The sequence below is a fragment of the Lethenteron reissneri genome, chromosome 26, assembly GCF_015708825.2.
Source record: "Lethenteron reissneri isolate LAM-NWPU_2019-01 chromosome 26, ASM1570882v1, whole genome shotgun sequence".
In the NCBI taxonomy this organism is placed as follows: domain Eukaryota; kingdom Metazoa; phylum Chordata; class Hyperoartia; order Petromyzontiformes; family Petromyzontidae; genus Lethenteron; species Lethenteron reissneri.
In genome coordinates this window covers 25,574,741-25,590,017 of record NC_083804.1, presented here as the reverse complement: position 1 = coordinate 25,590,017, position 15,277 = coordinate 25,574,741, and the positions used below count along the sequence as shown (strand labels likewise).

Genomic DNA, 15,277 nt, shown 5'->3' with positions numbered 1-15,277 from the left:
CCAGTGAACTCAATAGTGGCGATGTTTACACACCATACCAGGTACTCATTTGAGGCGGAGTCGACCTAGGGGAGGCCCAGGACCGGTTCAGATAGTCGCCATTGGTGTTGGCCGTGAGTGGGAATCGAACTCGGGTTGCTGAGTTCATAGCACACGGTGCTAACCGCTACACTACCGATCCCCACAACATTGTCACACACTCGCACTGTAACATACTCTCACTGTACGAAACAGGGGAGGGGAACATACAAACGAGTAAGGAATCAAGTTTTCAAGTTTCAAGTTTCATTTATTAGGTGTAGCCCTGTGAGCCATGCGGCTCTTGAGTCGGGTGCAACCGCAACAAACAAAATATGAACAGAGAACATCTTAAAGCGACGACGCGCAACAGAAACATCCTGGAAAAAACAGCAAATCTTCCAGAAAAAAAAACACTATTACAACGCTGTGTGCAAAAATCCCAATATGATGCAAGTCAAACAATAACAACCATAAGACAATCATAGGGTTTTTCCCCTTTTTCCTGGCAACAAAACCGAAACCCTCCCACAAGGATTCATGTCTGCATTAACCACAATACTTGCAGTCAAAATGCAAACAAAAAACACACTATGATAATATATGCATTGCAGACATTAATCCTTGCAAAAAGGTTTAAGTTTTGTTGCCAAAAAAAAAAGGGAAAACCCCTATTACTATATTTTGGTACTGGCAAAGGAGGTCTAATGATGAACCATAAGACAATTTAGATTAAAGTTATTAGGCCAACTCCACACTTCTGCAAGAAACATGGCTTAACCATATGTTTTCGAAATCACCAAAATAAAGCTATAAATACAATGTAACAACAGTAATCATAGGAACTTTGATTCAAATTTAACAATAAACGATATACATAACATGTACGACCAAACTTGCAGTCATATCTGGCAGCATGACACTCCCAGTGTATGATGTGTGAATGAGTCAGTGTATTGAGTGAATGGGTCAGTGGTTGTGTGAGTGTATGATCTGCGAGTCAGTGTATGATGTGTGAGTGAGTCAGTGTATGATGTGCGAGTGTATCACGGCATCCTCCCCGCCATCGTGGTCTCCTCCACGCCATCGCGGCCTCCTCCACGCGCGCGCGCACCACGCAGCACGTCCACCCAATCCAATGCTTGACATTCAAGTTCTACTGCATTTGAATATTTAGAAGTGACACCACAGAGTTCCTTGCTAATTCTTTGTTTGCTTGCACCTGCTGCCATTGCTGTTGTTTCCTCCTAGAGCGTGAAGACCGTGAGCTGCTATATTTGCACGGTGCAACCTCGCGTTGTGACATCGTCTCATTGCAACCACGGGCGCCTTTTTCAACGCCCTGAATGGGTCTCAAACGGCGTGGCTAAAATGCGAAGCTGATCGCCACGATGAAGGGGGATATTTCTCACTCTGACGCCTTCACAGCTGCCCCGAGACCTCGAGGCACAAATCAGACCGCGGCGTTGCAAGCAGCGGTTTCTAATACGAACAACTAAAAATTTAATTTTCGTTACGCAATTCGCGTTGAAAGAATTGTGACATTTTATTATAAAAATAAATTCTCATCTCCAGTTACTTGGTTGGGACGGTGCCCCAAACGCCCCCTAGTGGCCAGGAGCCAGGTGGTTGGAAGAGGCCCAACCGCTCCCCATTGGTGAAATACTATAATTTATGCACAGCTAGAATTAAATAGAGTATGTATACTATTTCTTTAACTTCAATAACCTTAACCCAGGCACTTCTTGCTGTGAGTCATGAATGCTACCACTGTGCCACCCTGCCAGCTTTATTCATGTCTTTGTGGAACTGCAGTTTCTACTGTTGTTTGGCAGAATACAGCCAAATCACTGCAGGTGAATTATTTTCACGGTTGAAAATAGGTGGAACTCCGGTTCCCACAAACATCCATCTAACCTCTCTGGTTGCGAGGTTAATGTGGCCATGCCAATTTGCAAAACGCCGCTGCAGTATCTAACATGATAATTGCAAATGAGATGCAGTAAAAAAAGAAAATCTAACTATGAACCTTAGACACGTACCCGAAAATAAGGGCGTTCGTGCTTTTTCACCTGTGTGTGTGTGCTCTTAACACCGTGTGCGTGCACCGGTCATCCCGAGAATGATTAGTTTTTGTTAAAGCGCCCTTCACTGCGTGGCATTTCACGGCGCTTTACACGCCATAAGCGACTTTCAACGCATCACATCATCTCAACATATTTGAAAGGGCACCCCCAGTCGCAGCCGCCTCTGTGCGGCACAAGATGAGGAGGTCGTGGGTTCAATCCCAACATTGACACCTACTGTATATTTGAAGTTTGCATGTTCTCTCTGTGGTAGTGTGGATTTTCTCTGAGTTCTCTGGTTTTTCCGTCCACATTTAGAATCAACGTGCGTTTAGAGTATTTGGCTGCTATAAATGACCACGTCATGAGTCATTTTGTTGAACTATCATTTGTGGCCAATTCGCTTCTGAAAAATAGCTATATTGCTTAGTGCGCCTTACCTGAATTTTTTTTATAGGTTATAGTTTACATTTAGGCAGGGTTCTGCCGATAAAGGGTGGTTATTGCTATTATGTGTATTCCTAATCGAGTAATAACCAAGTAATGTTTCATATTTGGCAAATTTATTCCGTGAGGCTAGTACACAATGGTGTACTTGTTTCTAATGGTGTCACGGTTAATTTTAACATCCACTGTGAAACAGAGATCATTTAATTAATTCATCGTGCATAGTCAGCAAAAGAGCGTTGTGCCAAACGCGTGACCTAGTGCGACAGCGTTTGCATGAACTACTCTTGCTGCCGTACACCGGCGTCTCGAGTGATTTGTTTAATCCATGAACCACGGGGGCAGCGCCGTTCCCTTGAGGGTCGCAGTTTGATTGGAACGTCGACCGCCAATTGCAGTGCGCAATTCGCTGGAGTTTGCGCGATATTTTACGCTTAATGTGTGGGTAGTACACCTGCGGGAATGAGCAGGGCGACCTGCCAGATTGGAACTCTGAACCCCTACAACAAGCAGCAATCCTGTCCTCCAATTGGGCCCTGTGACCGCCTCCTCCACCTCCTCACCCATCCCCCCCCACCCCCCCGTACACGTTCTGTAGGTACGCGAACGGGGACGTGTACGAAGGTGTCTTCAGTAACGGAGCTCGGCATGGGCACGGGGTGCTCCGCAGCGGCTCCCACACCTCCATCTCCTCCAGCCTCTACATCGGCCAGTGGGCCAACGACTGCAAGTGTGGCTACGGCGTATTCGACGACATCACGAGGTATAAGACAGGCGGTGGCCTCTGCGGTCTTGTGGTCGCCCCATCGCTTAAAAACAAATCTGAGACTTGCCAGAATCAGTAATTTAAATTGACCTTGTCAGATCACTGACGCTCTCACTCCACCGCTACTCGATCTCGCACCACCAGTGAGCTCCAGTGACCATTCTGACTAATGGCTGTTTTATCTGTAAATTCCCACCTGTCAATCTCCCTTTATCTGTGTGTGTGTCTGGCCATGATGGTTTTACCCCTATCAGAGTACGTTCGCTTTACGACTAATATCGTCCATTTCAACGATCACAGGTGCACAATAATACAAGACCCACATTTTAGTGCGCACAAGCGACATCTGAACCGGTTCCCCGAGCACCACCTCCGGAAGCCCACCCTGACCAGCATGGTGAAGTATGCTCAAAGCAGCCCCAGTAACTAACATACAACCATTCTGTGGTGGATTATTGACAAAGGGTTGTATGTGACTAAGCTGTTTATTGTTTTGTTACTGAGTATTTAGGGATTATAGTGTCTTAATCAGGTAGGCTTTCTCAACAGATATGTAAAGGTGATATAAAGTCTGCTTATTTTTTTCTTTTTGTCTCCATAACAATGCCCGTGATGATTATTTGGTGCTTTGTTTATGGACTATGCACCGGGCGGCGAATACTATTGTAATAACAGCCATAGAGGGTTCACGTGGGGATTGGCTTGCCGGTCCCGCTTTGTAAGCAATAAGGGACGAGCCAGGGAGCATGGCCGCGGCGTGATCACGGCATGTTAGCAGGGGTGATTGGCCTGGCCAATCGGGGCCTCAGCTAATGGGGAGCCGGATCAGAGGCGTGGTCCCGGGATTGACAGGGAACCATCGGGAACGGTCAACGCTGTCTATGGAGGATTGGCTGGGGGGTACCACGTGACGAAGGGATTAAGAGAGAGAGAGAGCAGTCGGGAGCAGACTTGGGAACGAGAAGAGCAGGAGTCACGCGCGTATGGGGGCTCTGGGTGCCACGTGCGCGGTGGGGACATGGCGGGAAGTCTGCCCTTTCTCCGTTGTCTGTCAGCAACGGGGAGTGTGTGTGAAGTGTAACTATGGAAGTTGAAAATAAAAAGGACTGATTCCGGAAGCTGTCTCAAGAAGGTTTATTACACTATCATTCTCTAAGCGACGTGTGCAAACACTGCGCAATGTGGTTCGTTTTGCGTCTTTGCAGTAAGTCCGTCCGGTCCTTCTTTGTTGCAGAGGCGAGAAGTACATGGGCATGTGGATGAACGATTGTCGCCATGGTAACGGGGTGGTAGTGAGTCAGTTCGGACTTTACTACGAGTGTGTCTTCAGCAGCAACAGGATGGCGGTGAGTTGTACCTGCATTGAACTCTTTGCACTCATTTGTACGGAAATACGAGAGGTGCATTTTGGTCGGACGCAAATATCCAAAGTTCGCTGGTGACATGACCCAGCGGCAGCGTGTGCCGGTATCATTGTCCAAATTTTCCAAAAAAATTACTTGCATATTACTCAAATGGGATTACAGGTAGCAGAAATCATTGCCCCTTTACTGGCAGAACAATGCCCACTCACGTGCCACTTGTTGAATCGCATTTGTGCCACACAGGGAGAGCTGCCACTGTGGGTGTGCTCTTCGAATGTTTGAGATGAGGTATGATGTGATGCAAGGTGCTTTTGGGTCGCTGAGGCATTTGAGCAACGCCATGTAAATGTAACGGTTATTATCGTTACTGACATTGCACGCGATGAGGAGGAGCCACTTTTTGTCCCCTACATCTGTGTGTGTGCGTGTCTGCGTGTGTGCGTGCGTTCCTCTCCAGGGTCAGGGTGTCTTGCTGTCGGAAGACGACACGCGCTACGAGGGGGAGTTCACAGCCGACCTCACCCTCAATGGAAAGGTGCTCATGTTTGGCTGCGGATCCAGAGAGTGATGCTTCCCTGAACTGATGACTAATAGATGAGGCATGGGTTTTCCCTTTGCGGGAATAGAGAGTGGTAGCTTTTACATTACTGTAAGATGTCTTTCTTGCCCCTGAGGGAGAAGGATGAAACAAAAACACGGGGTGTAAATATATTTTCTTAATTTGCGGAGGAATGTTATTCAGAACTCTTACAACAAAAACCATAATACTTTATCACAGGACTCTTCCTATGGACGGCAGGGTGACGCAATTTCAACGCTCATATCTCACAGCAAGGCACGGCTGGGTTCAATTCCCGACTCCGTGTGGCATTCGTGTGCTCTACCCTCCGTGGTGCCGTGCAGGGCGTGCTGACACTGCCCAACGGGGACGCCATCGAGGGCTCGTTTGGCGGCGTGTGGGGCGGCGGGGAGCTGCGTGTGGCGGGGACTTTCCGCAAAGCCTTCCTGCTGGAGCCGGGTCGAGCATCGCCCACTCCACCGTGCGTGAGGGCCCCCGCATCTCCACCCACGCACGATCCACACTTGCACCGCACGATTCACACTCGCACACCGCCGCGCCGCAGCGGGCCGTGTCGTTTACATGACCATGTAACTGCTGGTTCTGCTTTTGCTTTTGTCCCACTGTTGAAGTTGTTTAACGTGAGAGGTGTCGGCCATTAAAATATAGTCTAGAGGGATTTCCTGATTCACAACAGATGTTTGGGTTAGGTCACGTAATGGTCTGGCCAAATTTAAGCAGACAAATCAAATTGTCACGTGAGAAAGCGATGAACACACCAATTGGAGAGTATTTGGCTGCTATTAATTTCCACATGGTAATAAGCCGCTTCATTGAGTTATCATTTGTGATCAGGTCACTTCTGAAAAAGAGCCATATAGCTCAGTGGGCCTTACTTGGTAAAATAAAAAAAAAATAGTTTAGTTTTTAGTGTAGTTTCAACTCGCCAGTACGTTGGCAGGACAGAATCCAGGAAGCAGGCATGACTGTGCCAAGCATATTTAGGACAGAATCCTGAAGATACTTTTTTTTTAAGATGCTTGGCGCAGTTTAAAGTGAAGCGTCCTATCTCAACACTTTTACATGTGAACGTGTAATTTGCTTGGCTGTGTCAGCTGGAGTAGGGCTTCACAAATTTCACTCGTGCTAATTCGTGAAACTCATGACGAACATTTAAATGAAAACAGTTACAAGTTCCTGACTTTTAAAACCGCTAACTGGTTTACCGGTTATTGATCAACAACCCTGGAATTCAGAACCGCTAATCGGTTTACTGTTTACCGTTCGATAACCCTACTGTTCAGAACCACTAACCGGTTTACTGGTTATCATTCAACAACCCTGGTGTTTAGAACCACTAACCGATTTGTCGGTTATTGTTTGACAAACCTGGCGTTCAGAACCGCTAACCAGTTTACCGGTTATTATTTGACAAGCCTAGCGTTGAGAACCGCTAACCGGTGCACTGGTTATCGTTCAGCATCCATGGCATTCGAGGTGTGTTGGCTGTGTGCAGGCAGTGGGGCGGCCTGGCCGTGCCGGTGAAGGACAAATGGTGCGGTGTGTTTGCCGAGTGCTGGGCCTTGCTGGGCTGCGACCGCGAGGGCCACGGGGAAGCTCGCCGCGCTTGGGACAGCGTCGCGGTGGCCCTCTCCTCAGGGCGGCGCCACGGCCCTCACAGCGCTCATGGCAGGTGCAGTCAGTGTTTCCGCTCGGTTACCCACTGGAGCAACATCAGTTAAAAGTCTGTGAATGATGAGAAGATGCATCACAACAGAAAACGTAAATGCTGGCTGGAATCAAACATTTAACAACACCCACACAGAGGTGTGCATCCTTGCATGTACACATGCTCTCGGCCCAATCCAGACCACCAGCTCAAAACAGAACTGAGTGTGTGGTAGTTTTGCCGTTTGAGTTCCCCAACGCAAAAGAGTTTGAGAACACACACACACACTGGCACTGGCATTGGCCAAATATCCCAACCTTGACAAATTTTCTTGACAATTACTTAACTCGGATCACACACGGCAGTAGCAGCATCGCGCCCTCCTACGGAAAACTTGGCAGAGCCATCTTGTAACAGGCTCTTGAAACCAAGGGAGACTTTCTTTTAATATCTGATCATCTGTGGAAAAGAGCTTCGTAGCTCATCCGATTACCTCAGTTGAAATAAAATTTCTAATTCTGATAAACAAGCTCAAAGATTGTAAAAGCAAAGCCTCTCAAGACTCTTGATCAGGGAGTGTTACATGTTTGCAGTAGGCTGCAACAATTTCCGTGTCTATGCCAATCAAGTAAATTTGTGAGTCGTTTTTGTAATTGGCAATATGACAGCTTCACACAATGGCCGAACTCTCTAAGAATGACGTAGCGAGATCTTTAACATCCATATCACTGCAGTACGTATCCATACATCTTTATTATCCTTATCAGTTTAACACGTAGGCTTTCGCGACCAATATCATCCATAATAGGGGTTTTTGGGTTAGATCGCATAAATATATAAATGTGTCGTTAAAACCTTCCACCAGCCGACACAGCCAACTAGTAAGGGTTGTCACGTTAACAGAACGTGGCCAATTCGTCACTAGTACAGCATACCGGTGTGTTGGAGAGCCAAGCCACAACATTTTAAATCTGAGTACGACGTTTTGCCAGTAATTACAACTAGCTTTATCAGGCGACGACCAGATTTGTGGAGAAGTCTTACTGTTTCGTTCCTTATATAGAGGCGTAGATGTGTTTACCATGCAGCTGTGCTCTTGCACAATGTGGGGGGGGGGGCATTACTGAGGCAACGTACATTATACATGTGCATTATGTGAGCCCTTGGAACTTGTCCTTCTTGTCTATTGTGTTTATTAAAAATAGCCCTACCAATGGTAATTCTTATTGAAGTATGCTGCCCTTTATAGGCATGCATTTAAATAATGTGTTATTTGATGATTCTCTTCCACGCACCACTAAGGCTCTCCGAATGGTAAACATTATTTTTATTTATTTCAATTTCGATAGATTCTCTAATTAGTCTTGGCCAATAGTAGCTAGTTTTGCACAAAACTTCAACATTATCAAAATCAATTGAGGGTCCTTGTTGGTACGCGTGTTCTGCGACTGCTGACAGTTGTATTTAGGAGAATTTAATGGTTTTTTTAAATGTTCTTTTAGTCTCGTGCTGGCCATTCATCCTGTTTGCCCAACATAACATTTACCACACGTGCAGTTAATCCTGTACACACCTTCTGTTGATAGCTTCGGTAATACATCTTTTGTACCAGATATTAATTTCTGTATTTTATGTACAGTGCCAAATCTGACTCGGATGTTTTGTTTTTCTAAACATCTGGATAGTTTATCAGTTACTCCCGCAATGTACGATATTTTGATCGTTTTAATTACTTGGGCAGTTTCAATGCTCTTGTTATTTGGTTTGGTTTTGATATTCAATGCCCTGTTGATTTGTACATCATTGTAACCGTTCATTTCCAGCGCTTCTTTAACATGTTGAATTTCACTTCTCAGACTGTCACCATCTGACACTTTCTTAGCTCGATGAATGAGCGTCTTGATAAGAGCAGATTTCTGTGCGGGGTGATGGCGTGACTCTGCATTCAGATAGGTGTCAGTATGCGTTTTCTTTCGGTAAACACTGTTTTATTTTACCATGTCTACACCGTCTGAGCAGAATATCCAGAAATGGTAGACTAAGTGATAGCTCTAGACTAGGAGGAAATGTTTACTCATAAACGACAACCCACATCGTTGGACGAAGAGGATGAAAAGAGGATCATTCCCCAGACAGCCCATGCTGTTGCAGCCCCGGAGAGAGGGAGCGAGGCGGTGCTGCCGACGTAGCAGCGGCAAGAGTTTCCCGCCGTAGCTTCGCCGCCGTCGGGGAGAGACCGCAGGGCATGCCGCACTCGCCTCGCAGAGCTGCTGGCTGCCACGGCAGTGTTGGTCTCTGAGCTTGACCACAAGGAGCCGCCACCAGAGACCGGAGCGCCGGAGCTGAAAAGGGTCGACGCCGCAGCTGCCATTTCCCGCGCACCGGAATCTTTGTACGAGCAGCCCGCGTACGCCACCGCCATTTTGGCGGTCGGGTGGGAAGATTTTCCCGCCATTTCCGAATCTCCACAACCACCGACGATTGCGGTTCCACCTCTCCGGCGATGATTTCCATTCCTCAAAGAGTTTACGGCATCGGGTGGCGACTGGGAAGCGTTCAGAAGGCGCTTCACGGCGAACTGTGAGTTGGCGTGTTGGACGGAGGTGGATGCGCTCCCCACCGCACTCAATGACGACGCCTTGGCGGCGTTCTACGCCATCCCAGCCACCTTCAGGGACATGTTGCCGCGGTACTTCATGCAGATGGCAGCGATTTTTGATCCACCATCTAACTCAAGGGGAATCCGAGATGCCTCTCGCGTTCCGCAGCACTTTGCTATCGTTGGCACAGGCGGCGTTTCCAAAAATGGAACAGGGCGGGTTAGACTCACTAGTGCTTGAGCGATTGCTGGCATTGGCTCAAGAACTTGATGTTGTCCTGCCAGCTACAGAGAACGTAAATTTATCTTCTCTTCATATCGCACGATGCCTCCAAGCACATCTTAGTCCATTGCTCCGGATGCACCCGAAGATGTGGAAGATTCTCAAGTATGCACGTCGAGCAACGACGACCGATGGAGGAAAGTCGACGCGGGGCGACGAGGAGGGCGAGACCAGTGGAAAGGGACCTTCTCTCGCCCGAGGAGCAACCCCGTCGTCTGCTTCGACTGCGACCTGCCGGGGCACATCGCGAAGGGATGCCGCGCTGCTCGAGGAGGACTCCCTGGACCACCGTCGTCCTCCATCCGGCCGTCCTCCACTCCACTGGGCCCCCAGACAGGTCACGACGCACCACACACTCGACCCTTGCCGCCACCTCATTCATCTAATTCGAACGTCGGTGCGGGTTCGCGCGGTGTGGGCTCAGATCGGGTCAGAGAGCATGGGCGTCCGGCATTGCCTTGAAATACTTGGCCGTATCTGCCTCGTCAATGGTTGGAGTTGGCACTGCGGCGGCGGACTCATAGGCGATTGTAGGAACAGTACAAGGGATAGAAGTTAGAGTGCTCATCGACACCAGAGCGCCCTACTATCTCGGAGTTGATTTTTAACATCTTGCCTAAACGCTCTTGCGTTCTTTAACCTGTTGCCATTCCGTATTTCACCCCGGACGGGGGATCCCTAGGGATCATCGGTCAAATTACCGATACATACACACAGTATGTATCGGTGACATCCAGTTGACCGGGCAGGTGCTAGTTTAGAAATCCTTGGCCGTACCCTGCCTACTGGGCACCGATTTCTTAGGAAAAATGCCCCTGAAAATCCTGATAGATCAGGGCTGCATCGAGTTGCCATGGGGCCGCCGATTGGCTTTTCTTTCTTCCCCAACTCGATTGCGCACAACTAACGCCACAGTCCAGGCTGTGGCGAGTAAGACTTAAAATTCTGCCTGGGGCGCAGATGCTGGTGCCCCTGCGACTGCGGAAGCAACTCGATCGTGTAGCAACCGTCGAAGGGATCCTACTGGGATCCTAAAATAAAGCGAGTCGGGGGTTAACACTAGCGGGGGCCCAGACCGTGGTGTCCCGTGACCAGGAACCCTTTATTCAGGTCCTCAACACTGGGTTGGTCACGTCCATTATACAGGCAGAGACTATGTTGGCCCATGCGTCCGCTACAAATTTCGGCGAAAATATTATTGGTGAGGTAGGAGTCACGTTGGCCTTTGGAGCAGGGTGCGCTGGGCGATGAGAGGTGGATAGACACTCTCTGTTCCGAAAACCCCGATCTATCAGACACTCAGAGAACCGAATTGCGCTCATTCTTGAGGGAGTTTTCGGACGTTTTTAGTAAGGGGAAATACTACATTGGTCGCACGACTCTCTTGCGCCACCACATCGATACAGGAGATGCTGCCCCCATCCATCAGAACCCTTACAGATTAAGTCCTAAAGAAAAGGACCATGTCCGTCAGGCGGTCGACGAAATGTTGGCCGCTGACGTTATTTCACCATCGAACAGTCTGTGGAGTCTGCAGTTTTGCGTTGACTTCCGAACCAGTCAGCTACGGCTATTACTGAGTCATTCTTTAATGGCTATGTGTTGGATAAGGGGGCTCTGCAGCGCCTTCTAACTGATCAGAGCAAAAAAATTTCGTCAAAAATTTTGAAGGAATTGGGCGATTTGTTGGGCACCAAAAAGGTTCACACATCACTCTATCACCCCCCAGACTGATGGTATGGTGGAACGGCTAAACAGGACTCTGATGTCTATGTTGAGTCAGCAGGTTGACAAGTTACAGTGCGATTGGGACTTGCATATCCCAGGGATTCTCACAGCCTATCGAATAGCTCCTAATGCTTCCACTGGCTTTTTGTCATTTTTTTATGTATGGGAGGGAACAGGATCTTCCAATTGATGTTCAACTTAACACAAGACGGTTTTAGTCTAAAATTAATATGCCTGACCCGATGCACCTTAACCTTCAGCGTGTGTCGGAAGCACAGGAAGCTTCCAGAGAGAATTCGTCCTTACGACAATCGGCAAACGAGAGGTTAAGGGGGCTACGTGTGCAGGGGACGAAGTGGACCCCGGGAGACAGAGCCTGGCTGCACTGTCCTCAGGTACTGGTGGATACGTCCCCCAAGTTATATAAACCATGGCGAGGCTCGGTCGATGTGATACCAGCTAACAGGCCACAATGTGTGCAGATTCAGTTCGGTCGTCGGCGTTGGTTCGTACACCCGTCACGCCTCAAACCATTTGTTGCACCTCGCGCGGTTCCTTCATCTCAACTTTTCAAGGGTCGAGTGTCTGGTGTATCCGACGAGCTGGGGCGGGCATCCGCTGAGGTTGTGCCTCAGGGAAGTTATGTGATTCCACCCGCAGGATCAAAGCGCCTGATGCCTTTGCCATCGCCGGTTGCGCCGGCCACGGACGGACCACCAAAGGGGGAGCAAACATTGGCCACTCGTCTTGCTGCCGTCACTGAGTCCCGGGAGAGGCCGCATCCATTAGGCCATTCTTCACTTCCCACCTCACTTGGGGGCCCGGTGACAAGGACTCGTTCAAAGACCAACCGGTTCACATGACTTTCCTCCACCATGCTGTTCCCCTACGCCGCCTGCTTTTTGCCACACTCACGAGTCAGGGGATTCATTGGCTTAACCTGCTTCTTCGTGTGCTCGTGGGTGTTGCCACACATGCGGGCGTAGAGTCGTGCTGGAGGTGGGAGGGGGGGGGTGAACCGGTCCTTGTATATTGCTAACTTTCTCTGGTTGTTATTTGGGATTTATGATTATTGTATATGTAGTGGGTTAAATTCAGGTGCACACTGGACTTTGGAGGCAACTCTATTTATTAGCTAACACAACAGGTAGCACTTAAGGGGGTACTACATCACTGGACCAGGACAGCCCAACACGATTCCTGGTCCACTAGCGGAGACCGGAGAGCTTCATCCCAGAGATGACCCAGCAGCATAGCAGAACAGCCCAGACCAGCCCAGCTCTCTGTCCACGCCCCGCTTGTAACCACTCCGGCGTGGCCGGCTCCGCCCCAGGCCACGCCCCCCTTCCCGATCCTTCGGGAAGGCCCAAGCCCCCAACTACGTGACCCCCCTGGGGCGCCTGGTCCCCCTTTATCCGGTCACGTGTCCTGTTGGGTTCACGCAGAGTGTCACGGCCCGACACGACCCACGTGACACCTGCCTACAGCCCCCATACCGAGCCAATACAGTCGTGTCGTTCTGCTACACTACATATATACTGTGGTTATATATTGTTGTTCGCTCGTCGGTTGTTCTTAATTGTTGTTGGGAGGCACACTCTTGTCTTTTTGTCGATAGTGACAGCCGGGACGACTGTATTTTACGAAGGGGGGGTGATGTAGTTACATACTAGACGTCACTAGAGGGCAGCCACAGTACCCAGTGGAATGGGGTGCTGTAGGGGCATGGCCCTGGCAATGGTGAGAGAGAGCGCGTGAGGACACGTAATCGGACGAAGTGGACGGGGCTACCCCCCACGGGGGGCGAGAGGGACACGTGAGGGGCAACCAAATCCCTCGAGAAGAATCTGTAATGGGGCGTGGCCAAGCTGGGGTGGAGAAACCGGCAGGGTCACTATCGTTGAAGTACTGTCGAAGGGAGATGGGGCCCGCCCGCCAAGTCTTGGATCCTCAGTCTTCGGGCATGAGAGAAGTCGTCAAGAGCCAGGCAACGTGTTAGCTGGCCTGGCGGATTATATCGTGTTCCCTTGAGTGTTATGTAGCTTAGTCGTTATCCTGTTGAGAGTAGACTTACGTATGTTGTGTTAGTGAATAAAACGTGTTGCCTCCATACTCAAGAGTGCATCTCAATAGAACCCACTACACATCCATATCACTGAAGTACGTATCCATACATCTTTAACATACATCTCACTGCAGTACATATACTCTACATTTGTAATGACGACTTGACACACTTGTCTTGAGATGGTTTCTTTATTGAGAAGACACCACGTTTACTCGAACAGCTGGAGATCCCACTGCAACAGCCCCGAGTCTCCCGTGCATCTCCCTTATTTACGGACCGAGGCCACACCCCCATTCCCGAACTTTCTCGCTGGCTCTAGACGCTCGCTCCACCAGCAGACTCTACCGTCCTCTTACGTCACCTGCCCACGCTCCTATTCTCGATCATTCCCGTAGCCCCCAGTTCCTTTGTACTGCAAGCTGACACCCCTGTCATTACCTCTCGTGGTCACTAGCCCATTCGTACTCTAGGCTGACTCCCCTGTCATTACCTCCTGTGGCCACTCGTCCACTCACAACGCAGGTTGACTCTACTGTCATTCCACATTTATAACATCCATATCGCTACAGTATGTATACAAACGTAGTAAGATGGAATGGGTCACTATGTAGCATAGCATGGGTTGCTGGCAGAGAAGGGGGTCTGCAGTTGCAGCAGCCCTGTCTGTCAGCAGGTCACGTGATAAGTCAGAGAGGGATGTAGGGGAAAGGTAATAGAGGGGGGCACGTGAGGTAATTCTGTTAACCTGCGAGTAGGTTATAGAAGGGGGGCGTGGCCGGGGCGGAGCGAGGCCACTCTAGGAGGATAAAAGGGGACCCCGAGCAAAGGCTCGGGGCTGTTGCTTGGAGTGGGATCCCTTCATGCTGCTGGAGTCTTCGTCGCCATCTACGTCTTTACCTTCTCGGCATCGTCAGTCAGGCAGTCTGCCAGCTGTCCTGACTGAGAGTTAAAGTTACCTCTTGTGAGTTGTGAAGGCTGATAATAAATCGAGTGCCTCCTACTCCTAGTGTCTCTTAGTGCGTTACTACACATACATTGGCACAGTCACGTCTATGTAGATCCTACGGTAATCAGAGTTTTTTACCGCATTATCTTTGTCATTTTTCTGCAGGTCAGAAGTGATGAGTAATGCTCAGACCTTGACCATGGAAAGCCTTGAAATAATCCCGCTGTACAACGTGGAGCATCTGGACAACCGAGGCTATGAGCAGGTCAAGACCTACCTCACGAAGGTATGCATACAGCTCCACGTTCATATCGGTGAGTACTTCTGCACTTGTGTGCGCTGCTGGCTGTGCTGTACACGACCTGTAATGCTGCACTGTGGAGGCAGCAAGGGTTGATGGATCACACACACACGTTCGTACGTTAGTGAAACTTTCTTCCTGCCTGTGGACATTGCCAACTCCTGGTGTGCCAAGGTATGATGGCAGTACAGCAAGGGGATTAATTTCCATGTGTAAATAGATTGAGTGTTACACTCCCCCCCCTTGCAAGCGTGGGTATTTGCTGGGTACTCCGTTTTACTCCCACGGCTATAAACAATGACACGCCCTTCAATAGAGTTGTCAAAATATCAGTTCTGGCTGTTGTTCCCCCATATTTGTGCTTTTCCTCCCCTCGTGAAATCTGTGTGTCAAAAATTCTGTCCTAGAAATCAGCGTCACGCCCAGCTGTGGCCTATATCAGCTGCTTGTTACTTTTAGGTGC

At 49.2% G+C, this 15,277-nt stretch overlaps 1 protein-coding gene across 3 annotated transcripts in view; it reads left to right on the top strand.

The window, feature by feature from the left end:
- LOC133347936 (alsin-like) overlaps positions 1 to 15,277 on the top strand; it is a 92,401-nt gene that overhangs the window by 42,951 nt on the left and 34,173 nt on the right. For all 3 annotated transcript variants that reach the window (XM_061560694.1, XM_061560693.1, XM_061560695.1), the window contains exons 20-25: positions 3,130 to 3,294; positions 4,532 to 4,643; positions 5,119 to 5,196; positions 5,565 to 5,701; positions 6,737 to 6,913; positions 14,679 to 14,799. In XM_061560694.1, the coding sequence (XP_061416678.1) occupies positions 3,130 to 3,294; positions 4,532 to 4,643; positions 5,119 to 5,196; positions 5,565 to 5,701; positions 6,737 to 6,913; positions 14,679 to 14,799 (790 nt within the window). The remainder of the gene's footprint in view (positions 1 to 3,129; positions 3,295 to 4,531; positions 4,644 to 5,118; positions 5,197 to 5,564; positions 5,702 to 6,736; positions 6,914 to 14,678; positions 14,800 to 15,277) is intronic.